General features: G+C 31.6%; 6 protein-coding genes across 11 annotated transcripts; all 6 read left to right on the top strand.

Annotated features, from left to right (window-relative positions):
- Positions 1–2,176: 2,176 nt before the first annotated feature.
- LOC107931932 (60S acidic ribosomal protein P2B) lies at positions 2,177–4,748 on the top strand. Of its 2 annotated transcripts, none has more exons than XM_016863901.2 (4): positions 2,177–2,455; positions 3,336–3,562; positions 3,649–3,716; positions 4,536–4,748. In XM_016863901.2, exons 1-3 carry the CDS (start codon positions 2,368–2,370, stop codon positions 3,673–3,675), a joined length of 342 nt encoding a protein of 113 aa, XP_016719390.2. In that variant the 5' UTR covers positions 2,177–2,367; the 3' UTR covers positions 3,676–3,716; positions 4,536–4,748. The 2 variants fall into 2 exon arrangements, with proteins under 2 accessions (XP_016719390.2, XP_016719391.2); XM_016863902.2 differs by having other exon boundaries at positions 2,228–2,455; positions 3,649–3,712; positions 4,536–4,654.
- Positions 4,749–5,778: 1,030 nt separating this feature from the next.
- Positions 5,779–7,534, top strand: LOC107931933 (60S acidic ribosomal protein P2A). Its single transcript, XM_016863903.2, has 3 exons — positions 5,779–6,015; positions 7,014–7,237; positions 7,324–7,534. The coding sequence occupies exons 1-3, from the start codon at positions 5,928–5,930 to the stop codon at positions 7,348–7,350; spliced, it is 339 nt and encodes a 112-aa protein (XP_016719392.1). The 5' UTR covers positions 5,779–5,927; the 3' UTR covers positions 7,351–7,534.
- Positions 7,535–9,123: 1,589 nt separating this feature from the next.
- LOC107931929 (uncharacterized) lies at positions 9,124–10,818 on the top strand. Of its 2 annotated transcripts, none has more exons than XM_041075494.1 (3): positions 9,124–9,279; positions 10,295–10,451; positions 10,567–10,818. In XM_041075494.1, the coding sequence occupies exons 2-3, from the start codon at positions 10,296–10,298 to the stop codon at positions 10,612–10,614; spliced, it is 204 nt and encodes a 67-aa protein (XP_040931428.1). In that variant the 5' UTR covers positions 9,124–9,279; position 10,295; the 3' UTR covers positions 10,615–10,818. The 2 variants fall into 2 exon arrangements, with proteins under 2 accessions (XP_040931428.1, XP_040931430.1); XM_041075496.1 differs by having other exon boundaries at positions 9,163–9,279; positions 10,292–10,451.
- A 1,627-nt stretch (positions 10,819–12,445) lies between these two features.
- LOC107931928 (uncharacterized) lies at positions 12,446–14,099 on the top strand. Of its 4 annotated transcripts, none has more exons than XM_016863891.2 (4): positions 12,453–12,578; positions 13,092–13,217; positions 13,580–13,736; positions 13,853–14,099. In XM_016863891.2, exons 3-4 carry the CDS (start codon positions 13,581–13,583, stop codon positions 13,898–13,900), a joined length of 204 nt encoding a protein of 67 aa, XP_016719380.1. In that variant the 5' UTR covers positions 12,453–12,578; positions 13,092–13,217; position 13,580; the 3' UTR covers positions 13,901–14,099. The 4 variants fall into 4 exon arrangements, with proteins under 4 accessions (XP_016719379.1, XP_016719380.1, XP_016719381.1 ...); XM_041075493.1 differs by having other exon boundaries at positions 12,492–12,578; positions 13,577–13,736; XM_016863890.2 differs by lacking the exon at positions 13,092–13,217 and having other exon boundaries at positions 12,446–12,578.
- A 135-nt stretch (positions 14,100–14,234) lies between these two features.
- Positions 14,235–17,209, top strand: LOC107931927 (protein LURP-one-related 8). The gene is made up of 2 exons (XM_016863889.2): positions 14,235–15,845; positions 16,718–17,209. The coding sequence occupies exons 1-2, from the start codon at positions 15,606–15,608 to the stop codon at positions 17,078–17,080; spliced, it is 603 nt and encodes a 200-aa protein (XP_016719378.2). The 5' UTR covers positions 14,235–15,605; the 3' UTR covers positions 17,081–17,209.
- An 829-nt stretch (positions 17,210–18,038) lies between these two features.
- On the top strand, positions 18,039–19,496 carry LOC107931882 (UPF0481 protein At3g47200). The gene has a single exon (XM_016863841.2). It carries the CDS (start codon positions 18,080–18,082, stop codon positions 19,475–19,477), a length of 1,398 nt encoding a protein of 465 aa, XP_016719330.2. The 5' UTR covers positions 18,039–18,079; the 3' UTR covers positions 19,478–19,496.
- Positions 19,497–25,294: the final 5,798 nt, after the last annotated feature.

The following is a 25,294-nucleotide window of genomic DNA, read 5'->3' as shown; positions in this document are numbered from 1 at the left end:
TAGGATTTAATGATTTAGATCCCTAATCCAAAGGTTAGTTAGCAACATGAAATTCAACCAATCATTGTTTTTCATTTAATTGCTATATGCTTAATTTTATCTATTTTACAATTTAGTCCCTTTTCAATGCTAAGTAGTTGATTAAATTAATTAACCTCTAAATTATCTGTTGCCATAATATAGAAATTAGTGATTAGCTAGTTAGAATCCTTTATTGCATGCTTGTCGAGTAGGAGTCATTAAATCGTTGACTCTCTTAGGTTCGATCATTTGAATGCTGGAGTGTTCCATTAACATTATAAATATTACAACTGCTCTGTCTTGCAGCATATCGCCTATATTAGATTGTTTTATAGTGTTGATTTTCAATCTCGGTGCACGCACCCCGAGAAGCTGTTAGTTGTCACACCAAATTCAACTCGAAATTTTATGATATTAAATTATAACACTTTTGAATAAATATTTTCGCATATTTAAGGGCAATACTAAAGAGAATAGGTTGGGAGCTTGATTTTTGGTTGGTTCTTTCAAACATTTATCATTTTTTGTTAATAAAATGATAAAATTATATATAATTTTCCTTTTAAAAATTATAATTCAATCTAGAGGTGTTAATGCTTAGGTTAGACTCGGTTTTAAAGAAAAATTTCAGTTGATTTCACCCAAATTACTCTTGTTTAAAAATAAAAAATATTTTTATTTAAATATAATTATAAAAATATATAAATATTAATATAATATATATTATTTTTAAACAATAAAACAAGCTAGGTTGAGCTTGAAAATACTAAACTCAAGCCCGACCCAAAGTAGGTTGGGGTCACCCAGCTTATGATTATGAACACCTCTAATTAGACCTGTTCATGAGTCGGACAATAGGCTCGAACCCAAAGGCCTGACCGAAATTTGTGAGGGTTTGAATAAAAATATTAGATCTGAATTGGGCAAAAAGAAAGCCTATTTAAAATATGAGTAAGGCTCAAGCTGAACATTCAAGGCCCGAGCCCTGCCTGGCCCTTTTTAAGTTTGTAATGTTTTATCTTATGTAATTTATAACACACAAAAATTAAATCTATTGTGGTGTATAATACTAGTATAATGTAAACATTAAAAAAATGTTAAAATAACTATATATAAATTTTTAATAAATAAACTATTAAATATTAAATTAAAAATAATATAAATATAATAAAAAATAATGAGTAGACCTAAAATAGGTTTGGGTTAGCTATATACAAATATGGACTAGTTTGAGTAAAAATTTAAGTCCACATTTCAAATTGGGTTGGGTTTAGGCAAGTATAAATTATGTTAATCTCATACCTAGTCCCGGCCCATAAACACCTTTACCTCTAATTTGATATTGACCATTTAGTATAAATTTTTTCTTGTTTCACCGCTCTTAGTTATAGAGGCTAAATTATAAATAAGGTAAATTATACATGTAGTCACTCAACTATTTGTTCGTCTTGTTTTTGGTCACCAACTATGAAAAGTTGTAAAATGATCACCCAATTATTTTATTTTTTATTTTTTGGTCAACAACTTTTAAATGGTCAATGAAGATGATATGATATTTTTTAAATTTGACATAATATCAACTTTAACCATCAACATTTAAATGTTGTGTTAACTTAATATTGATTCTAAAAAAATTAACCCCCAACATTGACACATTGTGTAATTTAGTCTTTTTCTTCAAATTTACTTTTCTTTGTGACATTTTCACCTAAAAAAATCTATCAACTAAATTTGATTGGAAATATAACAAAGATGGAAATACCTGAAAATCTATAGTAATTTTCATCTTTTATAATTTTTTGAAAAATTAACCCTTAATGTTATAAAAAAAAGTAAATATGCAAAAAAAAAAAGGACTAAATTTCACAATGTGTGAATGTTGTGGGTTAAAGTTGTTATTATACCAATTTTAAAGTTGCCAAGTTATCTTTTCAATAGTAATTTAATGACTAATGACCAAAAAATAAAAATTTAAATAGTTGGTGACGAAAAAATAAAATTTTGATAATTAAGTGATCATTTTGTAACTTTTTATAATTAGATGATAAAAAAAAATTATTAATAATTGAGTAATTAACAATGTAGTTTACTCTAAAAATACCAGCTTCAGCCCAAATATGATATGTTGAAGCTTCTAAGATGGGCTCAAAGAGCAGCCATCAATCCGTAAAATCGGGCCTTTAATTTTAAAGTCAACGGCTGAAATTAAATCAAACGGCCACGATGTAAAAAACAAAAACCCTAGCTAGCAACACACATTTTCATCCTTTCACTGCAAACCCTAGCCTTCTTCCTTTTCCTCCGCGGCTACATTTCCACTCTCGTTCCCGCGATATCAAAGTAAAAATGAAGGTGGTCGCCGCCTACTTGCTTGCCGTACTCGGAGGAAACGCTTCTCCTTCCGCCGATGACTTGAAGGTTATTCTCGGATCAGGTCATTTTTCTCACACTTTTCTCTTTTACTCGATTTGCTCTCTCTGTTTTTGAAATCTGACGGTGCTTGTTTTCGATGATTAATGGTCAATTTAGCTACGGAATTTAGGGAAATTTTCCATGTTGTAATTTTTGAAATCTTTTTAGTTTATGTTCATTTTTCGTTGTACTTGTTTACATTAATTTGGAATGGTCAAAATATGTAGTCGGTCATTGTGTTTTAGCATTATTTAAGAATCAGTCCCTGTACTTAGTCTTGTATTTTCAATTTAAAAATTCTAGTCTAGTCGATGACTTTAAAAGTATTTTCATTTTCACGCCTTTGTTGGCTATGAATGGAATTTAGGGAAATTTTCCATGTAATTTTGGATTCTTAATTTTTTAGTTTTTGTTCATTTTTTGTTGTACTTGGTTATATTAATTTGGAATGGTTTAAATATGTCGTTGGTCCTTGTATTTTAGCAAATTTTAAGAATCGGTCCTTGTTCTTGATTTTTTTTTTCAAATTAAAAACTCTAGTTCAATAGATGACATTGATAGTATTTTTCTGTTAAAAAACTTACTTTCAAATATGCTTATTGATTTAATAATAATTTGATTCTAAAGTTTGTATGATTACATGTGTATTGATGGCAAATTTGGATTGAAATTACAAACTGTTGTCAACAATTGGATTAGGATTCTAAATTTAAAAAAAAAGGGAGGATTTAGTTATAGATTTCTAAGCATAAGGATTAAATTCAACTGCATATTTAACCATTTGGAATCGTGAACTTTATTATATAGTAGGCAAAATGATGAATTGGGAATGAAGTTCTTGGCGAATTCTTTAGCATTATGAAGTCAAATAAATGTGTGATTGTGTGTTCTAAATTCTGCAGTTGGAGCTGAGGCTGATGATGATAGGATAGAGTTGCTATTGTCTGAAGTTAAAGGCAAAGATATCACCGAGCTAATTGCAAGTGGAAGGGAGAAGTTGGCTTCTGTTCCTTCTGGTGGTGGTGCTGTTGCGGTTGCCGCTCCTACAGCTGGTGGTGGCAGTGCTGCTGCACCTGCCGCTGAGGCCAAGAAAGAGGAGAAGGTTGAGGAGAAGGAAGAATCCGACGACGTAATCACTTCCTACTTAGAAGTTAAAACTTGCATTGATTCTTAAATTGGCGTGTTCTTCACTAATGCAATTTCGTTTCGATGCAGGATATGGGTTTCAGCCTCTTTGACTAAGCAAGCAAAGCAAATATTCAATGCTCAAAGATCCCTCGTACGTAAGTTCCTTTATTGTTGATGTTTTTGGCTCTGTAGTTGAACTTGGTCTTGGCTCGGATCATTTTTCTTTGAGAATGTGTGGTTAATGAAATTAACATCTCGGTTATAATTGTGGATTTCTGGATTACATGTTTGAGTTTTGCTGAATGACTGTTGATACTTATATCATGTTCTAGCTATAGATAATGCGGTTTTGACCCGCCGGTGGCTGAATAAATCTCTGGTAGTCTTTTTTTTATTAAGCTAAACTAACATATTCTAGGCCTTATATATTTCGTGTCAATTGCGTTGTGAATTATGTGTGTTGGGTTAGTTTCATATTTGGGTTTAGGGTATGGTTTTTTTTTCATTTCATGTTTTGGTAACTTTTGGTTCCTTGCAATATTTTAATAAGCGGACCAGAGATCAAACTGGTAAAAGTATCATGGAGGCCCTAGAAGTTCGATTGCATTTTGTTCTCACTACCCAAAAAATGAGCAAATTAGTCCGTATATGTTTGATCAAAGAGCAAATTGGTCATTTCTGTTAATAATTTTATCAAAGTGTACAATTAAAAATTGGTGTGATTGACGGAATAACCAGATAATGACACGTGTGTTGATGTACATGGATAAAGTTTTAATTTTCTCTTTGATCTAATGTAAAGAGTTTAATTTGCTTATTTTTTAAATAGAGGGAGCAAAATGATTCCCACTTCCAATACGGGTCTCCATGATATATTTACCTGCTTTTCTCCATTGATATAATTATTATAATATTAATTCTCCCATTCTTCTCCTCAATGCTGATTTTTTATATATATATATGTATGCTTGCAGGTTGAGGAACAGCTGATCTAAACCAACTTCTTTTTGGGCAATGTTTTGTCACTTTTTATTTTTATTTGTTATGATAATGATATAAGTTAAGAAGTTAAGAATTGAAGATTGTTTTTTCATTATGGTATTTTGATTTTAGGGTTTATTTGAAATAATTTAAAAATAAGATATAAAAATAATATAAGACAAAGTACGATATGGATTTATATTTTAGAGGAAATTTTTAAAATTTTATGATATTGATATAAAAAGTTATACTAATATCGAATGTGATTATCAAAGGTTTTTGTATTAATTATATTTTATTTTTTTACTCAAAAATGAGTAAATTAATTTTTGTATTAAATTAAAGAGTAAAGTAGTCTATTTCATTTAAAAATCGGCATGGTTCAATAATCAGACAGTTTACATATGGCATGTCTCATGTGTTATATGTTAACATATGACAATTGATTTTTTAAAGAAAAATAGATAAAAATTTTAATAAAACGATTAATTTAGTCTTTGATCTATCATTTAGAGATTAATTTATTTATTTTTTAGGTAAAAGAATCACATACAGTTTAACTGTTAATGTATCGGTCTTCGTGATGCTTTTACTCATTGTAGCATATTTGTGCTTCATAAGAATTTTCTTAATTAAATTGATTCTAACAGCAAATTCAACTAAAAATTTATATGATAGATTATACCCGATGTCACTAAATTATTAGATTATATTTTGGTTAGTTAATTTTAAGAAGTTAGAAAATAATTATTGAATTATTTGACAGTATTCATTTAAATTATTAGTTTGTTAAAATTGTTGTTCTTGTTGTATGATATTCTATGTTCACATAATTTAGATCAATCGAAAACTCTCATTTTTTTTCTCTTCTATTATTCAGTTTTTTTTATTAAAAAGTTTTGAACATAATAAATCTGCGAATTAAAAATTAAACAACTTTCTTTTTTGATATCGAAAATTATTTGTCAAATTGATTAGAATATAATGTATGTTTTTTTACTCATCAATAAATATTGATCTGTTGTACCAATTATTGAATCATTACTTGGATTTTATGTTCTCCCTCAAATTTTATAATTCAATTTCTCATTATGTAATTCTCTATATTAATTATAGACTTTAAATAAAAAATCTGGGCTTGAACCCATTTACGCAAGTAGAAACTTCAAAGATGGGCTCAAAGAAAGCCCATCAAACCGTAACATCGGGCCTTTAAATTCAACGGCCGAAATTAAATCAGACGGCCACAATAGAAAAAAAACAAAAAACAAAACAAAAACCCTAGCAACACACTATTTCATCCTTTCTTACAGCAAAGTGCAAACCCTAGCTTCTTCGTTTTCCTCCGCGGCTCCATTTCTCGTTCCCTCAATATCAAAGTAAAAATGAAGGTGGTCGCCGCTTACTTGCTCGCCGTACTCGGAGGAAACGCTTCCCCTTCCGCCGATGACTTGAAGGTTATTCTCGGATCAGGTAATTTTCCTCACTCTTTTTCTTTAATTAGTTTATTTTATCTTTGGAACGTATTTGATCTGAGGTATTTTGCTTGGATGATTTATGGTAAATTTAGCTATGTTATTTTATTTTCATTTTTATGCTTTATTTTTCGATTTGAAATCTCTCTGATCTAACGCTATTCTTTATTTTTATTTGATTAAATACTTCTATTAGTTTCTGTACTTTTCAAAAATTATGGATTTAGCCCTTATACTTCTATTTGATCTATTTTAGTTGTATTTTTCTAATTTGAAATTTTAGCCCTCTTCCAAACAGTAATAGTTAAATTTGTTTAGTTAAATTCAATTGTTAGTCCTCTGTTTTGCGTACAATCGTAGATTTGTTCATTTTTTTTAATTAGACCATTGTAAGTCTTTATAACAAGCTGCATGTCATTAGACATATGATAATAATGCTTATAGCATTAGATTTTAGAAATGGAGTAATTTAACAGTTTGTTGAGCACTAAAATTTTAATATTTAAAAAATACAGGGTCTGTTTGCAGAATTTAACTTTTTTATTTTATTTTAAGCTCATTTTTAATTGTACTTAATTCTAGCAAAATTCAAGATTAAGTCCTTTGTATTTAAAAGTAAAAAGTAAATCTTCTCTATTATTATTTTTTAATTTTAAAATTGTAGTCCCATTGTTCGTATTTTTCTATCAGAATTTGCTTATTATCAGGCATGCATATTGTGTTTGTACTTCATAATGATTCGCTTCTGTATTTTGTACAATTACATGACTATTGATGGTAAATGTTAATTAAAATTACATATGTTTATCAATTTAATTAGGATTTTTAAATAAAAAAGTAAATATTTTTTTAAGTATAAGGATTAAATCTCAAACTTTGTCGCTTATTGTGATAATTTGGGATACTAAAGTTTATTGAGTAGTAGGAAAAGTGGCAAATTAGGAATTAATTTCTTGGTGAATTACTCGAATGAATTTATTTTTTTAAATGTTGCAGTTGGTGCTGAGGCTGATGATGATAGGATAGAGTTGCTATTATCCGAAGTTAAAGGCAAAGATATTACCGAGCTAATTGCTAGTGGAAGGGAGAAGTTGGCTTCCGTTCCTTCTGGTGGTGGTGCTGTTGCGGTTGCCGCTCCTGCAGGTGGTGGTGGTGGTGCTGCACCTGCAGCCGAGGCCAAGAAAGAAGAGAAGGTCGAGGAGAAGGAAGAATCCGACGATGTAATCACTTGTACTTAGAATTTTTACGACTTGTATTGATTCTTAATTGGCTTGTTCTTCACTAATCCGATTTCGTTTCAATGCAGGATATGGGTTTCAGCCTCTTCGATTAAGCAAGCAAAGCAAATATCAAGGCTTTCTAGGGTCCTTCGTACGTAAGTTTTCAATGTTTTGGATTCTGTAGGTGGACATGGTTTTAACTCTTCTCGGATTTTGTTTGAGAAAGTTTTAGTTAATGACATTAACATTTTGGTTATAATTGCGGCTTTCTGGAATACATGGTTGAGTTTTGTTGAATGATTGTTGATTCTTTTATCGTGTTCTAGCTATGATAATACGGTGGTGATCTGCCGGTGGTTCGATAATTCTCTGGTAGTCGTTTTTATTAAGCTAAACGCACATGTTCTAGATTTTAGATATTCTTGTCATTAGAACTATCAATTAGGCGGGTTGGGTCATTTTGGGTTTTGGTAATTTCTGGTTACTTACAATGTTGGAGCTCAAACCAGTCAAGCTTCTGGTTTCTAGTTCAACATTAACTAATGGAAAATTCAACACTCCACTCCTCAGTTCGATTGGTTTGTCCTATCTAGTTCCAACATTGGTTTACTTGTTCAGGCTGTTTTACTTTCGAGATTGAGGCCCTGTTCTTCATTGCTTTTGGGATCAAAATTACGGTGGAAAAGTGTTTTTTTCCACCCAAATATCATGTCCGAAGATGACAACACAAATCTTAAGAATGTGAAGGTAATAGTTGAAAGTTATAGGGTTCGTAATGTGAAGGGAGAGTGCTTTCAACAACTGAACTTGAATTGATTTGAATCCGATTCAACGTGAATTTTAAGAATGTGAGCTTGAATTGATCTGAATCCGATTCAATGCAAATCTTGAGAATGTGAACTTGAATTGATTTTAACCTAAAATAATCTAAACACGAATGACTTTAAACATGTAACCTAATATTTTGAAAACAAACTTGAATTGATCAAAATTTGCCACTCGAAATCTAAGCTATTATTAGAGTATACTTGTTTTAGGGTATTTGAAAACTAAGAAAGAGGAAGAATCAAGGATGGATCCAATGATTATATTTTTTTCTTAAACCGTACAATGAGTAATTTAATAAGCGAATTTTGATTTATCGTGAAATTTGATTTGTAGTTTAATTATATAGCATGAAATTTTGTTTCTTTTTTTTTTTATATATTTTGATAACAATAATTATGTATATGTGCAACATGTAAAGCATAATGTTATATACCAATAATGGTATTAATGATATGTGAAAATTAATTTAAATCAATATTTTAAAATATAAAAATTACATATGGATTAGATTGAGATGTAATTCATACATGTTGTAAATGAGTGTTAAAGATGTATTAATAAAGTTAATCGCTATATAATTATATGAATTGTACCAATATTTTAATTTGCATATGGATTTTAATTACCTTATAAACGAATATCTTAAAAACCATATGTATTGCAAATGAGTGTAAAATTCATTATATTAAATAACGCCGATTAATCGAGAATATGTGATTTATTCGATTCCATAAGTTTATTAAAACAAATTTTTTTGCTAGACTTTGATTTTTTTTTTAAAAATTAGACTTTTCTCTATTTATGAGCTTTAACAAGATTATATTACTACATATATATATTTAATGTAGTCCTTGTGCTTTTCGGACTCTTGGAATTCAATTATTCTACTTTAATTTATTTAAAATTCAATCGATAACACTACTATTAATTACCAGTGTTATTAATAGGATTTTAATTTTCAAATCAAACAAGTAAAGGGACTAAAGTTCAAAAATCGGAAGACTGCATGGACTAGAATCATATTAAAACCATTTATGAATTCGGCCTGTCACTCTCAGCCCATGCAAACTTTTGTATATTTTTATAATATAAGACACCATTTTACCAAACTTAATCCCAATCCCTAAAGGCTCAAAAAAGTCGTTTAGAAATTCTACGGTTTTTTCCCATAATCTAAGAAAGAAGAGGAAGAATCAAGCTTGATTTTCTCTCAGGTATTCTTTTTATTATTATTATTATTTTCTTCTCATGAATCTGATATCGAAATGTGCTTTAATTCAATTTTGAGGAATTGATTTTTTTTTTTAAGTTTTCTTATCTTTGAATCTGCTTTTTTGATTTACTGGAAACGCTTTCCCTGATTTTGGGTTTCTTTTTGGTGATTAGAATTGGGTTTATTGGATTCAGTCTATGGTATTTGTAGCTTGTGAATGTATTGATTCAAGAACAAAGCAATCAACCTAGCTTCTTTTTTTTTTGGTTCAAAATAGTGTAAATTAATATTTTAAGATTGTAAATCCATGAGTAATTGAAACCATATAATCCTTGTTCTAGCCAAATATTCATAAGATTCTCCGCCTGGTGGACTGTAAATTGAGTTTAAACTAGGCTTATTGATCCCCATTTTGTCTGTTCTTATTGCGTTTCTTTAGGAAAAAGGGCACTGATACAATGTGGTTTGTTACCGAGTATTGAAGAGTTTTTTAAGCTTATTCGAGTTAGAATGTATGCATATATGAAAACATTTCTTTGTAGGGGCTTCTAGGCTATATTGCAAGGTTGTTTGAAACAGACTTGGCTGGCCAGGCTACTGGTCCAGAGAAGGGTATTTAACCAGTTGACCCGGGAACTGGTACGGACTGGTTGAACTGAACGGTTAAAGCGGCTGAACCGGCGAACCAGTGTCCTGACTGGTTTGACCACCAGTCTGGTTCTGAAAACCTTGCTATAGTCTATTGTCCACCCTTGTTTAATGTAGCTTTTGTAAAATAGGGGGGAAGACGGGTCGCTGCTGTTTTATCTTGTATTTTGTTGATGTGAGTACTATGGATGTCTGCTTGTTGATGTAAATTCAATTGTTTTATTGGTTAAAATAGATGAAGATAGATACTATGCATGAATGTGCCGATTTGGGGAAAGAGAATAAGTTGGGTTGAGGCTTAGGGAGTTTTGGAAAGATCTTATTCTCTTTTTCGATGTATAACCGAATGTTTAACTTTGTGACAGCAGGATGTCGGAGGCACCATTCAGACCTAGGGAAAAGCTCATCGAGTATCAGAAATATTTTCAAGGCATCCAAAAACACACTTACTTGAAAGGTCGTTACGATAAGATCACATCTGTTGCCATTCCCGCCACTCTAGCAGCAAGTTCCCTGTTTTTAATTGTGAGTTTCATTCATAATTGTAAAACTATCTTACAACAATTTTAAAACCTCCCATTTGCCAAATAAAAGATCAATGAAACTATAGCTTATGTTGTGTGCTTGTTATTTTTTTCAGGGACGAGGGATCTATAACATGTCTCATGGGATTGGAAAAAAGGAATGAGAGCTCTCACTCATGGTTAGAAGACATGTTTTTCATTTTTGGGTTTCATTGTAGTATGAAATTGCTTGTTTATTTGCTCTAATAATTGTTTGGTTTTTATGCCAAATGGAGATCTTAAAAGATACCCTTTGGGGTTATGTTTTTTAGTTTGGTTTTGGATTCTCTTGAAAGCTAAATGATAAGAAGCTCAAGGATTCAACATGATATTTTATGATTATTATTGCATAATTTGGATTTGGATTTTGAGTTGTTGGTAAACATGAATATATATCTCAATATGATAAGTGAATTGAAGTTCTTAAACAAAAAAGGTCTTAGTGTTTATCACTTATGTTTGAAGATGATTTACATGTTCTAAAATTGATCTAGTTCGAAGAAATATCGACATTCCTTCAATAGATCCCATTGGCCAAAATGCTTTACCTATCCTGGATTCAATTCAAGTCATGGAAATGCAATAGCTTCTTGGACGTTAAATTCAACAACAGCGTGCTTCAAGTCCTGCTCCTCACCGTTGACAATTTCACGAGCTCTATCTTCCTCAATTGCGTCGCTTTCGAGCAATGTTACCACCATATAATTAACCACGTAATGATGTAGGCGACCTTCATGGGATGTTTAATCAATGTGCCGAGAACTACTTTAGGACCGACGAAGAAATCACTTACTTGTTTAACAACATATGCAAGGGCGACCCATTTGACATAGAGAAGAGCTACCTATCGGAAATTTTTGAGGACGTTAACAAGTCTTATCGGAATGACGGCATGTTTGATGGGTCGGATTCAAGCACATATATTCCGACACGCCGTTGTCTTTCCGAATTGACGCAAATTTAAAACTATCTAAATTTGAAGCTATTTGAAACTAAAACGATCTAAACACAAAATAACTTTATCTTAAAAAAAAAAAAACTCAAATTTGAGTTGAACTGGTTTTAAGGTATTGGAAAATTAAGAAAGAGGAAGAAACAGAGGTTAGATTCATCGATGACAATATTTTATTTTCAAAATATACATGAGTTTTCGTGCAAGGAATAATTTGATACGTAAAGTTTAATTTATTGTAATTATAAACATGAAAATTTGATTCGAGGTTTAAATGTATAATATGGAATTTTGGTTTCATTTTTTTTATATTTGATAAGGATAATTATCCATATATGCAATATGTAAGGCATAATGTTATAACGATAACGATATTAACAATTTGTAAAAATTGAATTAAATCAATATATAAACGTTTTATATGAATTATGTCAAGATATAATTGTTATGTATTGTAAATGAGTCTTAAAAATTCATTAGGTTAAGTAAGACCGATTCAATTGAGAATCTGTGATTTGTTTGATTCAATAGGTTTATTAAAACAATTTTTTTATTAAAAAAATAGATTCTCTGCATATTACAAATTTTTATGGTTTTATATATTTTAAAAAAAATTCCTAATAGATTATGAGATTTATGAACTTTGTCAAGATTATATCACTACATATATATTTAATTTAGTCCTTGTATTCTTCGGATTTTTTAAATTCAATCACTTTACTTTAATTTTCAAGAATTTAATTTTTTTTTATTTTTTTGGATTTAAAATTCAATAGCTAACACAATTAATTAACTTCTACTATATTGAATATATGTTGTCTTTTAATTTTTAAATTTGAACTTTTCAAATTTAATGAAAATTAATTATCAGTGTTATAAATAGGATTTTAATTTTCAAATAAAAAAAGTAAAGGGACTAAAGTTCAAAACTCTGAAGAGTACAGGGACTAAGATCAAATTAAAACCTCTTATGAATTGGGCCAGCCACTCTCAGCCCATACAAACTTTGGTGTTTTTTTTTTATAATACAATACACCATTTTCCCGAACTTAATCCAAATCCCTAAAGGCTCAAAAAAGTCGTTTTTTTTCCTAATCTAAGAAAGAAGAGGAAGAATCAAGCTTGGTTTTCTCTCAGGTGTTCATTTCTTTTTCCTCTTATGAATCCGATATTGAAATGTGTTTTAATTCAATTTTAATTGATTTTTTTTTTTTTAGTTTTCTTATCTTTGAATCTGCTGATTTGATTTACTGGAAACGCTTTTCCTGATTTTGTGTAATTAGAATTGGATTTCATCTATGGTATTTGTGGATTGTGAAGGTATTGATTCAAGAACAAAGCAATCAACCTAGCTTTTTTTCTTTTTTTTCTTTTTGTTCAAAATAGTGTAAATTAATTGTTTAAGATTGTAAGTCTATGAGTAATTGAAACCAAATAATCCTTGTTGTAGCCAAATATTCATAAAATTCTCCCCCTGGTGGACTGTAAATTGAGTTTGAACTGGGTTTATTGATCCCCATTTTGTTTGTTCTTATTGCATTTCTTTAGGAAAAAGGGCACTGATACAATGAGGTTTGTTACCGAGTATCGAGGGGATTTTAAGTTTATTGGAGTTAGAATGTATGCACATCTGAAAATCTTTCTTTGTAGGGGCTTCTTGAATCTCGAGACGCAAAATTTGATTTCTAGGCTATATTGCAAGGTTGTTTGAAACGTACTAGACTGGCCGAGGTACCGGGCTAGAGAAGGGCATTGAATCAGCTGATCTGGGAACTGGTAATGACTTTTTGAACAAGGCAAAAAACTGGTTGAACTGGCAAACTGGTGTCCTGACTGGTTCGACCACCAGTCTGATTCTGAAAACCTTGCTATAGTGTATTGTCTGCCCTTGTTTAATGTAGCTTTTGTAAAATAGGAGGGAAGATGTTTTCTTGTATTTTGTTGATGCAAGTACTATCAATGTCTGCTTGTTAATATAAATTCAATTGTTTTATTGGTTAAAATAGATGAAGATAGATACTATGCATGAATTTGCCGATTTGGGAAATGAGAATAAGTTGGGTTGAGATTTAGGGAGTTTTGGAAAATCTTATTCTCTTATTTGATGTATAACCGAATGTTTAACTTTGTGACAGCAGAATGTCGGAGGCACCATTCAGACCTAGGGAAAAGCTTATCGAGTATCAGAAATATTTTCAAGGCATCCAAAAACACACTTACTTGAAAGGTCGTTACGATAAGATCACATCTGTCGCCATTCCCGCTGCTCTAGCAGCAAGTTCCCTGTTTTTAATCGTGAGTTTCATTCGTAATTGTAAAACTATCTTACAACAATTTTAAAACCTCCCATTTGCCAAATAAAAGATCAATGAAACTATAGCTTATGTTGTGTGCTTGTTATTTTTTTTCAGGGACGAGGGATCTATAACATGTCTCATGGGATTGGAAAAAAGGAATGAGAGCTCTCACTCATGGTTAGAAGACATGTTTTTCTTTTTTTGGGTTTCATTTTAGCATGAAATTGCTTGTTTATTTGCTCTAATAATTGTTTGGTTTTTAGCCAAATGGAGATCTTAAAAGATACCCTTTGGGGTTATGTTTTTTAGTTTGGTTTTGGTTTCTCTTGAAAAGCTAAATGATAAGAAACTCAATTCAACATGATGTTTTATGATTATTATTGCATAATTTGGATTTGGATTTTGAGTTGTTAATCTTTGGTAGACATGAATGTATATCTCAATATAATAAGTGAATTGAAGCTCCTAAACAAAAAAGGTCTTAATGTTAATCACTTACGTTAAAAGATGATTTACATGTTCTAAAATTGAACTACATTGGGTTTATTATTATTAGCCTTCAATTTTTTTAACCTTTGGTTGCACACATGAAATGTACCCTTAGTTTGCGGTGATTTAATGATTGAATTGAGGTAGGTCTTGGTTGAAGAATGTTTTTCTGGTGACTCCATTAGTAGCAAGGATGTTTGAACTGGACCAGACTGGTTAGTCGGACTGGCTTGGATTGGGAACGGATCGGGGCATTGGTCTGGAAAATGTCTTTGAATCGGTTAGACTGTGAACTGGTACAGGCTTGTTGGACTAGCGGTTGAATTGAGTTTTTTTTTTCCTGAATTTTAATCAAATCAGTGACCCGATAATATAGAATTATTTATGAAATTAAAATCCATTCATGAAGTTTTGGGGGGGGGGGTGCTTTCATTACGAAATAGCAAATTGATATATAAGAACACAAGTCCTAACATATCTAAAAAAACAATAAGAATGCCTTATCGAAATTAGACCATATTGGACAAACACTTGTTATTTCGGATTTGAGAAAAGAAAAACAAGAACAAAGAAAAAGGAAGAAGGGAAAGGGTGGAGATAAAACCCCACGGGGGATAATATCTGTCATTGTCAGGGTGGACAGGTTGACTGTTAGGCAAATGACACTTTGAAAATTTCTCCTAAAAAAGTATTAAACCATTTCATGTTCCAAGCCTGGAAAGTTTGAGTTTTGAGCCTCGTTCTCACATACTTTCTGTGAATTAATTCGGCTTTGATTTGGAGGTAATAAGAATTAATTGGGCTTTTATTTGGAGGTAATATATGAAAAACACACAAATTACACGTGTGAATTTATGAGTGTGTGGTATGTCCACGTCTAAGACGCGTAAAAAATGAAAAAACGGCTGCAAGCTCGTGTCATTTTTACTGGAAACAGACAGTATCAAAGGATTGGTCTATTGTAATTTCATCCTCATGAAAATATCTAACACAAAGCCCTTGTCTGATCGACAAGTGTTCCATTGCTTCCCACCGTAAAGCAGTTATCAACCACACAAAAATTTAACCTTTATTTTATTACTCATAATATTCGTTGTCTTTGAAGTAAAGCTTAGCTATGGCTATGGGCCTGCCCCCTGTTTTTTTGTCTTGTCAACTGTACCCGACATCCCTTTCTTTTTTTTCTTCAACTATTTCCTCCGTCCAAATCCATTGTTGGGATTCTTGTCTTTATCAATGGTAGACTTTTGTCTATATATATATATTAGCTCTTCTTAACTCATGTATATATGAATATCCAAGCACAATACGTACTTGCTTTGATCCTTTTTTTGGAGTTAAAAGAAGAGAGAAAGGAAGGCTGGAACCGTTTACTCGAATGACGAAGGTTTATCCCAACGCTAGTTTTACAGGCAGGGTGCCGCCGTGTAAGGCGGAGATGAAGGAGGAGGTTATGACGGTGTGGAAGAAGTCGTTGATATTCAACTGTAATGGGTTCACGGTGTTTGATGGTAAAGGTGATTTGGTATATAGGGTGGATAATTATATGGAAGGGAATAAAGGATCCATCCTTCTTATGGATGCTAATGGCAAAGCACTACTCACTATCCGTTGTAAGGTATTATTATAAGCTTACGTTTTCTGGTTTAATTCTTGATTTGGTCCTTCTATTATGCTCGAATTTAGGGTTTAGCGTCTATATTTTTAGTTTCGCAGAATTTGATCTCTTGATAATTACTTCAAATAATATTGGTTTGAGACCAATATTAGATTGCGACAAATCATAGATTATGCGAGTCAAAGAAAATTGTGTAAAAACATATTTATAAAGAAATTATGTAAGAAACAGATGGATCAAATGACAAAATTGAGGCTTTGAAGATCTTGATGTCTTAGGTACAAAGATTACTCATATGTGAATTAATTTCGTGTTTAAATTATTTTTTATAGATTTTATATAAAATTTATAAAAATATAAATACCCTTGTAATAATATTTGCTACTTTTAAATAGACGAATTTTGTAATTATTTTTCGTAGAGTTATTATCTGGTTGATTTGCGACATTAACTCAATTAAAGTCTTAAATATAATACAGATAATTAATAGTCTAGCTAATGACATTATAAAATTGATGAATCAAGTTTATATTAAAGGAAAGTATAAAGACTAAATCTGAAATTTAATAATATTAAAGGGATAAAATCGGGATTTTACTTTCAGCTTAAATCTAAGTCAGTAAGTCATTCATCATTTACATTAGGTTAAAATATGCTACTAATTTTTATACTATGACAAAACTTTGAGATTTATTTTCTGTACTTAAAAATTAAAAATTATGTTACATTTTCAATTTAGAAATGTCCATCCAAACAGTAATATCATTAGTATTTTTCTATCAAAATTTTGGTAAGATTTAAAGTATATGGAATAAATTTCAATTTTGGTAAACAGGGCCTAACAGTATAATTTGACCTTTCTATTCTGTCAGAAAATGAGCCTGGGACTGGGTGACAATTGGCTAGTTTACGAAGGAGAAGAAACCATGGCGATTCCTCGACTTTCAGTCAAGAAATCAGTGAACATCTTTAACAACAAGTGCTTGGCTTACGTTACCGCCGGCGAGAGTGATGGTCGGAATAACAAAACAATGTACGAGATCGAGGGGTCTTATACCCGACGATGTTGCGCCGTGTTGGATGACAGGCGGAGGATAGCGGCAGAGATAAAGCGGAAAGAGGGTGGCAGCGGGGTCGCCTTCGGAACCGACATTTTCCGCCTTGTTGTTCAGCCTAATAATATTAGGACGGATTTTGCAATGGCTTTAGTTATTCTTCTTGATCAAATGTTCTAAACTTTAGATTCATACATATATACACATGTATGTAAAACTACGATAGAGATCTCTGGATTTATTGTGAAATTATATTTTACCTTTTTTTAAAAAAAATAAATTACATATGAAAATCTTAAACTCTCGAAATGATTGTTACACACAATAAAATAAAATAAACAAATTAACAAGTTTAGACAAAAACTTGCATTTTGAACAATACATTAGAAGAAATTATTTTATATATCTTTCCCACTATAAGCATTTATAATCTCTTTTCAATTATTTAATGACATTTCAGAAATTTTTTCTATATTATTTATACATAATTTTAGTAAAATTTTACCATACGTCCTAAACTTTGAATCTTAAACCCCAAATCAAAAACCTCTAACTTTAAACTCTAAACCTTAACCCCGAACTCTAAACCTTAAGCACTAAACTAAAACATCAAATATTGAATCTTAAACCTTAAACTAAGTTCAAAGTTCAAGATTTATGTTCGGAGTATAATGTTTGGGGTTTAAGATCCGAAGTACAAGGTCAAGATTCAATTTTAGGTTTGAGATAAATAATTATCAAAATTATGGGTCAATTATATGAAAAAAATTATTAAAATGTAATTAAATAATTTCTCATAGTTTCTTCCTAGTTTCCCACGGTGTTAAAAGGCAGAAGACAAATTTTGTTATCTCGTAATCCTCAAGGATAATGGTTGGCACTAAGTGAAAAGTGTAAGAAAATTTTTGTAGTTTCAATGCTATGAATAAAATAAAAAATGAAATGTCAAGTAGTTTACATATGAATCATGTTCTTAGTTCCTTCCTTCATAGCTTCATTGTAAAGATGTTGACTCCCATTATTATTATTTACATTCATCTTTAAAAACCCTAAGTTTATTGCAGTTGCTTCATGCAATTCAAGCAAATGGGCATACAAATGGTGTCAATCGAAAAAGGAAAGAGTGAAGAAATGGAAGGCACTAGCCATGGAGAGAACTTCCATCATGTTATCACAATCATGGAAGAAAAAATCAATCAACCGCCTAGACGGTTGAGTGAAAATGCCGGTAACGAGTTTTGTTGCATTTTTCGAGTCCCCGAAAGCTTTGTTGGGATCAATAAAAAGGCTTATCAACCGCATATTGTTTCCATCGGTCCTTACCATTACGGGAAGGATCATCTCGAGATGATGCAAGAGCATAAATGGAGGTTCTTGGGATTGTTCCTTCGTCGAACACGGCGACACAATGTTGACCTCGTTCGCCTATTTCGAGCTTTGGAACAGATGGAAGAAAGGATAAGGGAATGCTACTCAGAAATGATCGAAATCGACAAAAACAGTCTCGTCAAGATGATGGTTCTCGACGGGTGTTTCATTGTTGAACTCTTTTGTATTGTTGGAGGATTATCGGATACTAATATTGATGATCCAATATTTAATATGCAATGGATTTTGACGTTTATAATGCGTGATCTTCTTAGGCTAGAAAATCAAATCCCCTTTTTCGTACTCGAAACCTTGTTCAAACTATCGATTTCGGGTTCAGATCGAAAAAATGTCCGTTCGTTAACTCAGCTTAGCCTCGAGTTTTTTAATTACATGGTACAAAGACCCGTCGAAGTCATCGAGTATCACGCTGATCTAATCGGAAAACATTTACTCGATCTATTTCGTATGAGTTTTCTCCCATCTTCTTCTCAAGTAACACCAAGAAATCGTACTACTTCTTCCTCCGGAGAACTGTCTAGGAACACTAGTTCTACTGAGAGAACATCAACGATTAGTCCTTGTCTGTCCGAAGAAACATCGAAAATGAGTACTAGTTCGACCGAAGAGCCATCGACATTCCTTCAATTGATCCCGTCGGCCAAAAAGCTTCACCTAGCCGGGATTCAATTCAAGCCGAGGAAAAGCGATAGCTTCTTAGACGTTAAATTCAACAACGGCGTGCTTCAAATCCCGCTCCTCACCATCGATGATTTCTCGAGCTCGGTCTTCCTGAATTGCGTCGCTTTCGAGCAATGTTACCACTACATAACGAACCATGTAACAACGTACGCGACCTTCATGGGATGTTTAATCAACACGCCAAGTGACGCCGGGTTCTTATGTGACCACAAAATCATCGAGAACTACTTCGGGACCGACGAAGAAATCGCTCGCTTCTTTAATAACATGCGCAAGGACGTGGCATTCGACATAGAGAAGAGTTACCTATCTAAACTTTTTGAGGACGTTAATGAGTATTATCGGAACGACTGGCATGTCCGATGGGCAGGATTCAAGCACACGTATTTTGACACGCCATGGTCTTTCATGTCGGCCATGGCTGCCCTTATACTCTTAATATTAACCTTGATTCAAGCCTTCTTTGGTATGTATCCATACATTTTTCCTCGAAAGAGTCCGAAATAAAGTTGTCCCAAAAATAGTAAAATTATATAGAAGTCCCTTTTAAAGTTATAAAATTTTAATGTAATACAATAATAAAATTGCACTTCGACGTTTTAAAAATAATAATAATTTTTTTGTTATTTCATCCTTAACGATTATATGAATCAACATAATGTTGCAAACAATAAGACAAAGATTGGCACATTGTCCTTGGTTTTCTGAGTTCATCTCTAGGATTTGTTGTTCTAAATTGATTCCAAGTTCCAAAAAAATGTTATTAACTTATCAAAGTATTTGTATTATATCAATTTGGTCCTTTCGTCAGCCTAACTATATTAATTTGGACTTTGAATGTCAATTTAAGTCTAAGGTGGAACATATTTAAGATATATGGATCAAATTGCAAATTTATGTGTATTAACTGCATAGATAACTTTAATCTAACATATTATAAAAAAGAAAAGAAATTGGCATTATAATTTTTATTGACAATATGTTTTTTAACAGATTAAATCAAAGTTGCTCATGCAATAGGTACATGCATTTACAATTTATTTCAAGTGTTTTAAATTTATGATCGATACGTTATTAATATTTTGAGGACTGAATTAGAATATTTAATCTGAAGACTAATTTAAAATCTGAGCTATAGTTTAAGATGTTTGGTGGATTTAATCCTAAAAATTATTAAGCAATAAAATAAAGAAGAGTAATTTGGACTCCATTTGGAAATTCAAAAGAGAGAAGAAATTGTTGCTTAGAAGCTAAACCATTTAACTTTGACTAACCATTAATTTGTTAATTAATTGAAATCTGTCAAATTGCATTGATTCATGAGTGCATGTCTGAATTTCTTAGAAATTTATGAGGAAGACCATACTAAATTTTTTTTTAAAATTAAATACATAGCAAATTGCTGAATGAGTCTTAGTTTGATTGGCATGGGCATTGTTGCCAATGCAAGAATACGTGGGTTTGAGTGCGCTGAAGTACATTATCTTCCTATTTATGGATTGGGGAGAAGCAATGGGTAATTTTAAGTATTGTATAATAAAAAAGAAACATTAGAACCTATAATGAAATTTCATTTTTTAAACAAGTTTGTCAAATTGCAAATCATTTTTAGTTTGACTCTAATTTGTTTATATGGTAAGTATACATATATACTTACAATTTGGTCCATGTATTTTAAAGTTATTTCACGCAAAATCTAAACTGGTATTTAATGCATTGATTGCTATACTAAAATAAGACTTAATTGATATAATATGTAACCCAAAAAGATTAATTTTTATTGAATACAAAGCCGACACTGAACTATAAACGTACCTATTACCCCATTTGATGTGCAAAAAGAGCCAAAAGGAATACGATTATCGTTGAGGACAATTTCACTGTGATGAGGTGAGACTAGAGGTAAAAAGACTTTGCCTTTTTGGCCCTTTTAGTAATGGTTTGTAACACCCCTTACCCGAGACCGTTTCCGGAGTCGAGCACGAGGCATTACTTAGCTTATCTTACCAATTCGGAGCATAAAAACTAGGTTTGAAAATTTATTTCATTATTCGCAGCAAATCTGTCTAATCGCGCAGAAGTTACTAAATTAATTATAACTTGAGCTACAGAACTCGAAATTTAATCCCGTAAATTTTCCCTGAAACTAGACTCATATATCTACTCACCATAAAATTTTTAGAATTTTTGGTTCAGCAAATTAGTACAGTTTATTAGTTAAAGTCTCCCCTGTGTCACCACCAGACTGCCCTGACCTCTAGTCACTAAAAATAAGTTTTCTCACTATAGGATTTTCATATGAAGTTCTTACTTGTTTCTATAGAAAATAGACTCATTAAGAAATCTAAGTATGTAAATTTCAACTCATAACCATTTTTGTACAATTTGTAATTATTTTCTAAACTCAGAACAGGGGACTCCAAAAACAGTTCTGACCCTATCTTACTAAAATTCACATATCTTAAAATATAAAATTTTTTTTCTACACCGTTATTTTTCCATGAAAATAGACTCAACAAGATTTAATTCCATATATCATTCACCCTCTAATTCATTTTATACTATCTTGGGGGATTTTTCAAATTCACGTCACTGTGCTGCCTGAATTCTGTTTCTTTGCAAAATTTTATCCTTTCATGATTTCCATGCATAATTTATCACCTAATCTTTCATAACAACAAACACCTTCATCCTTAATCATTTTAATAACCATACATCATCAAATACTTACACATCACTCATTAGCAAAATCATCACTACAAACATACAAAATAACTAAATCACTATACATGCCATAACTTAAACGTGTTTCGATATAAAATACCGAGCAGTTGTAGTTGATAGTGTGGACGATCTCCGACTTCTTTAGGATCCTTGAAGTAGCTTTGCAATACTATAAGAGAAAGAGAAATAAAAGAAGTAAGCATAAAGCTTAGTAAGTTTACTAGCAAATAAATAACAATATTTAACTTAAATAATTAAACTCAATGTCTTTATCTCTAGTTTACTCTTTAGTTAATCTCATACTAGTTCTCTTACTTGTTTACTTAGAATATTTGTGTGCATAACTTACTCAATCCTTGCTGCATCGTTGAACATCAATTGATAGTATAATAAGTTCTTAAGTCTTACAACTTACCTGAGCTTACCATTTATGCTTTAAACTGAACTTTCATGAACATGATTCGTTTACAAGCCCGTTGAACTACATTGGAATAATAAGGATACTCGGGTCTCTTCTGATAATAACATGCCAAAGCCATGTCCCAGACATGGTCTTACATGGGATGTTCTCGTGATGGTGCCCATGCCATGTCCCAGACATGGTCTTATAGGGGACCTCTCATCTCGGTGCCAACGCCATGTCCCAGACATGGTCTTACATGGGACCTCTCGTCTCGGTGCCCATGCCATGTCCCAGACATGGTCTTACAGGGGACCTCTCATGATCTTAAGGATGCCAATGCCATGTCCCAGACATGGTCTTACATGGGATCTCTTTACCCAAATGTCATGACATTCGTATCCAGTACCATCCTTATGTATCAACGGGACTTTTAAATTTTAATTATCTATCATTTCATGCTTGGATCATCATCAAATAAATTCATAAAATAAATTCATAATTGCTGGAAATTAACAGCATTAATAATAAATATTGAAATATTGCATTTATTTACCGTAAACTTACCTCGGTACCAATTATAGCCAAATTCACCAACTTAGTCTTCAACTTTATTCTTCCCTTTGTCTAACCTCGAGTTTCGTACTTCTTGATCAATTGAATTTAGAAGTTTTGAAACCCCTGAACCGTCGCTCTTTCTTTTTCTTCTTTCTCCCTTCTCTGTTTCGTTTTGCTCTCTGTTTCTTTCTTTCTCATTTCTATTCTTTCTTTTGTTATATATATATAATATAATATAATATAAAATATTAATAATAATCATTACTTACATATATATAATATATATATTAACTAGAATATCTCATATATTTCTTTCATTATGCCGCCTCAACTTTAGAAAAAGGCATAATTGCCTATTTGGTCCTTTTAACTTTTCTTTAATCTATAATTAAACTTTTATCCCTATTGCAATTTAATCCTTTTTCATAATTAACTATCGAAACATTAAAATTTCTTAACGAAACTTTAATATTATCCTATTGACACTCCGTAAATATTTATAAAAATATTTACGGCTCAGTTTATAATATCGAGGTCTCGATACCTCGTTTTCGACCCAATTTACCTAATAATTTCTTTTAAATCACAAAATTCACTAATTCAAAAATATTTCTAACTTCTTCATCGAATTTAGTGATCTCAAATCACTGTTCTGACACTACTGAAAATTGGGCTGTTACAACTCTTCCCCCCTTAAAAAAATTTCGTCCTCGAAATTTCTCACCTGATACAAGCTATTAAGTCAAATCTTTCTTCACCCCTTTCAATCGAAGTCCATAAAAATTAATCATAACTCATATCACTTCCGAACTCATATCAAAACTCATTTTTAGAAATTGATACTATGCCTGAACTTAACTGAGCAGCTCTGATGTTCTCTTGCCATCACTTTTTCACTAGTAGTATGACTACCAAGAAATGTCCAGTAATTGTCTGTCGAAACATAACTGAGAAACCCGAATTATCTTATTTAATACCTTTGAACGAAGATCTTGGAAACCCATCCAGCGATAAGAAAACAGATAATTTAAACCCATTGTGGAGACCCAAGATGTACTGATTCCATCACTGATTATAACTCAATTAACTTTTCAATGAATAACCCACTCTGATTAAAACAACTGAGTCGATTTTTTCTATCAGATAATAACATTTCAGAATAATCCATTCTTCTTGTTGTCAAAACAATCCAGATATACCATATATCATAATCCTCTCGGAACACCAATCGAAAATTTCCACAAATAGCATTTAACTCAAACGAATTTTGACATTCCATTATTGACTTGTTGACATAATTTCAGAATTACCTGAGAAATGAAAACCAAAATACAAGTTTGAGCTCAATCTTCCTCCATCTATACTTTTGCCGATGTCAACCCTTTCACGAAAACTAGAAAGGAATTATATATATAATAAAACTATTTCAATCATTAACATCGAAGCTTTGAACTATACCGAAGCCACAACCATCAAATAGATTAAAAACTATAGAGCTATACTAGGACCGACGTTCCAACTATATAGATAGAACAATACCTCAACATCAATAGTGCACTCCAAAATAGATGAAGAAAACCGAAGTAGTCCCAATAACAACCAGTGCAGTAATACAACTTCTAAAATCTGAGATCCATATCACCGAGTTCCCATGATCAAACCAAGATTTATAACAGTAATAAATATAATTACCTCCGGCCAATGAATATCTTGTACGGATAAACCATGGTTAATAGATAAGATTAGACCATAAGAATAATAAGAAAACCGAGATAATAAAATCCAAGATGTGAAGCTATACTAAATTTCCGAGAAGAAAAACCACATTGAATGATAAAGAGATCGATGATATCCCAGAGAAAATCCAAAAGAAGAATATCACTTGTACGTACTAGGAATAGTTGTGATAAAGATAATATAAATTCCATATATATAATTCGGAGCTTCAACCAGTAGAAATAGAAAATAGCTTCATATGAGTCTTATCATCAAATCTTCCATCGAACATAATAGATTAGAAAACCAAAGAAAGATAGAGGAATCCCGATCATGAATCAACCAGACTAATAATAATTTCGTCTAACAATACGATTAGCCAACCTTGCTATATGATAAGAATCATATCTGAAAATAAATAATTGCATATACCTCTGAGGATAAAAGAGCATATAGAATACCCATATAGAATACCCAGAAGAGATCATTGTAAAATACTCGACTATAACAACTGCATTCAGATATGTTTGCAATTTTCAACACAATCCCACTGATTACTAAAGTCATCAATAATCTCACATTATCTCAATCATTAAAGAAATCAATTCAGAAGAAATTCCGATTAACCTGCTCTTTAAATTTTATACCTGAGTAAGTCGGTTACTCGTGAATAGCTTCTTCCTTAATAGCGACATTGCAAATCCCAATAATCATTTAAAAAAAATCTAATATCCTTTCTAGAACTCTCTTTACTTGCTATCCCATCCACAATTCTGACTGCATTATTATTCCTTCAATTATTGAACTCTTCAATTTCACACTTGTAAACTTAATGAATACAATTCTTGTAAATTCCATTGTTCAGGTGAGGGGGTGAAGGTCGTAAAGCCTCAAAATTTGACTCTTATATATATACTTATATATAT

This window comes from Gossypium hirsutum, chromosome A08, assembly GCF_007990345.1.
Source record: "Gossypium hirsutum isolate 1008001.06 chromosome A08, Gossypium_hirsutum_v2.1, whole genome shotgun sequence".
NCBI classification, from domain to species: Eukaryota; Viridiplantae; Streptophyta; class Magnoliopsida; order Malvales; family Malvaceae; genus Gossypium; species Gossypium hirsutum.
This window is presented reverse-complemented; position numbering and strand designations above follow the sequence as displayed.

Excerpts from the sequence above, each read along its gene's own strand:
- LOC107931932 (XM_016863901.2), top strand. The coding sequence starts at position 2,368 with ATGAAGGTGGTCGCCGCCTACTTGCTTGCCGTACTCGGAGGAAACGCT. Across the intron at positions 2,456-3,335 it reads GAAGGTTATTCTCGGATCAG|TTGGAGCTGAGGCTGATGAT; the intron begins GTCATTTTTCTC and ends TAAATTCTGCAG. Across the intron at positions 3,563-3,648 it reads AGAAGGAAGAATCCGACGAC|GATATGGGTTTCAGCCTCTT; the intron begins GTAATCACTTCC and ends GTTTCGATGCAG.
- LOC107931933 (XM_016863903.2), top strand. The coding sequence starts at position 5,928 with ATGAAGGTGGTCGCCGCTTACTTGCTCGCCGTACTCGGAGGAAACGCT. Across the intron at positions 6,016-7,013 it reads GAAGGTTATTCTCGGATCAG|TTGGTGCTGAGGCTGATGAT; the intron begins GTAATTTTCCTC and ends TAAATGTTGCAG. Across the intron at positions 7,238-7,323 it reads AGAAGGAAGAATCCGACGAT|GATATGGGTTTCAGCCTCTT; the intron begins GTAATCACTTGT and ends GTTTCAATGCAG.
- LOC107931929 (XM_041075494.1), top strand. The coding sequence starts at position 10,296 with ATGTCGGAGGCACCATTCAGACCTAGGGAAAAGCTCATCGAGTATCAG. Across the intron at positions 10,452-10,566 it reads CAAGTTCCCTGTTTTTAATT|GGACGAGGGATCTATAACAT; the intron begins GTGAGTTTCATT and ends TATTTTTTTCAG.
- LOC107931928 (XM_016863890.2), top strand. The coding sequence starts at position 13,581 with ATGTCGGAGGCACCATTCAGACCTAGGGAAAAGCTTATCGAGTATCAG. Across the intron at positions 13,737-13,852 it reads CAAGTTCCCTGTTTTTAATC|GGACGAGGGATCTATAACAT; the intron begins GTGAGTTTCATT and ends ATTTTTTTTCAG.
- LOC107931927 (XM_016863889.2), top strand. The coding sequence starts at position 15,606 with ATGACGAAGGTTTATCCCAACGCTAGTTTTACAGGCAGGGTGCCGCCG. Across the intron at positions 15,846-16,717 it reads TACTCACTATCCGTTGTAAG|AAAATGAGCCTGGGACTGGG; the intron begins GTATTATTATAA and ends CTATTCTGTCAG.
- LOC107931882 (XM_016863841.2), top strand. The coding sequence starts at position 18,080 with ATGGAAGAAAAAATCAATCAACCGCCTAGACGGTTGAGTGAAAATGCC.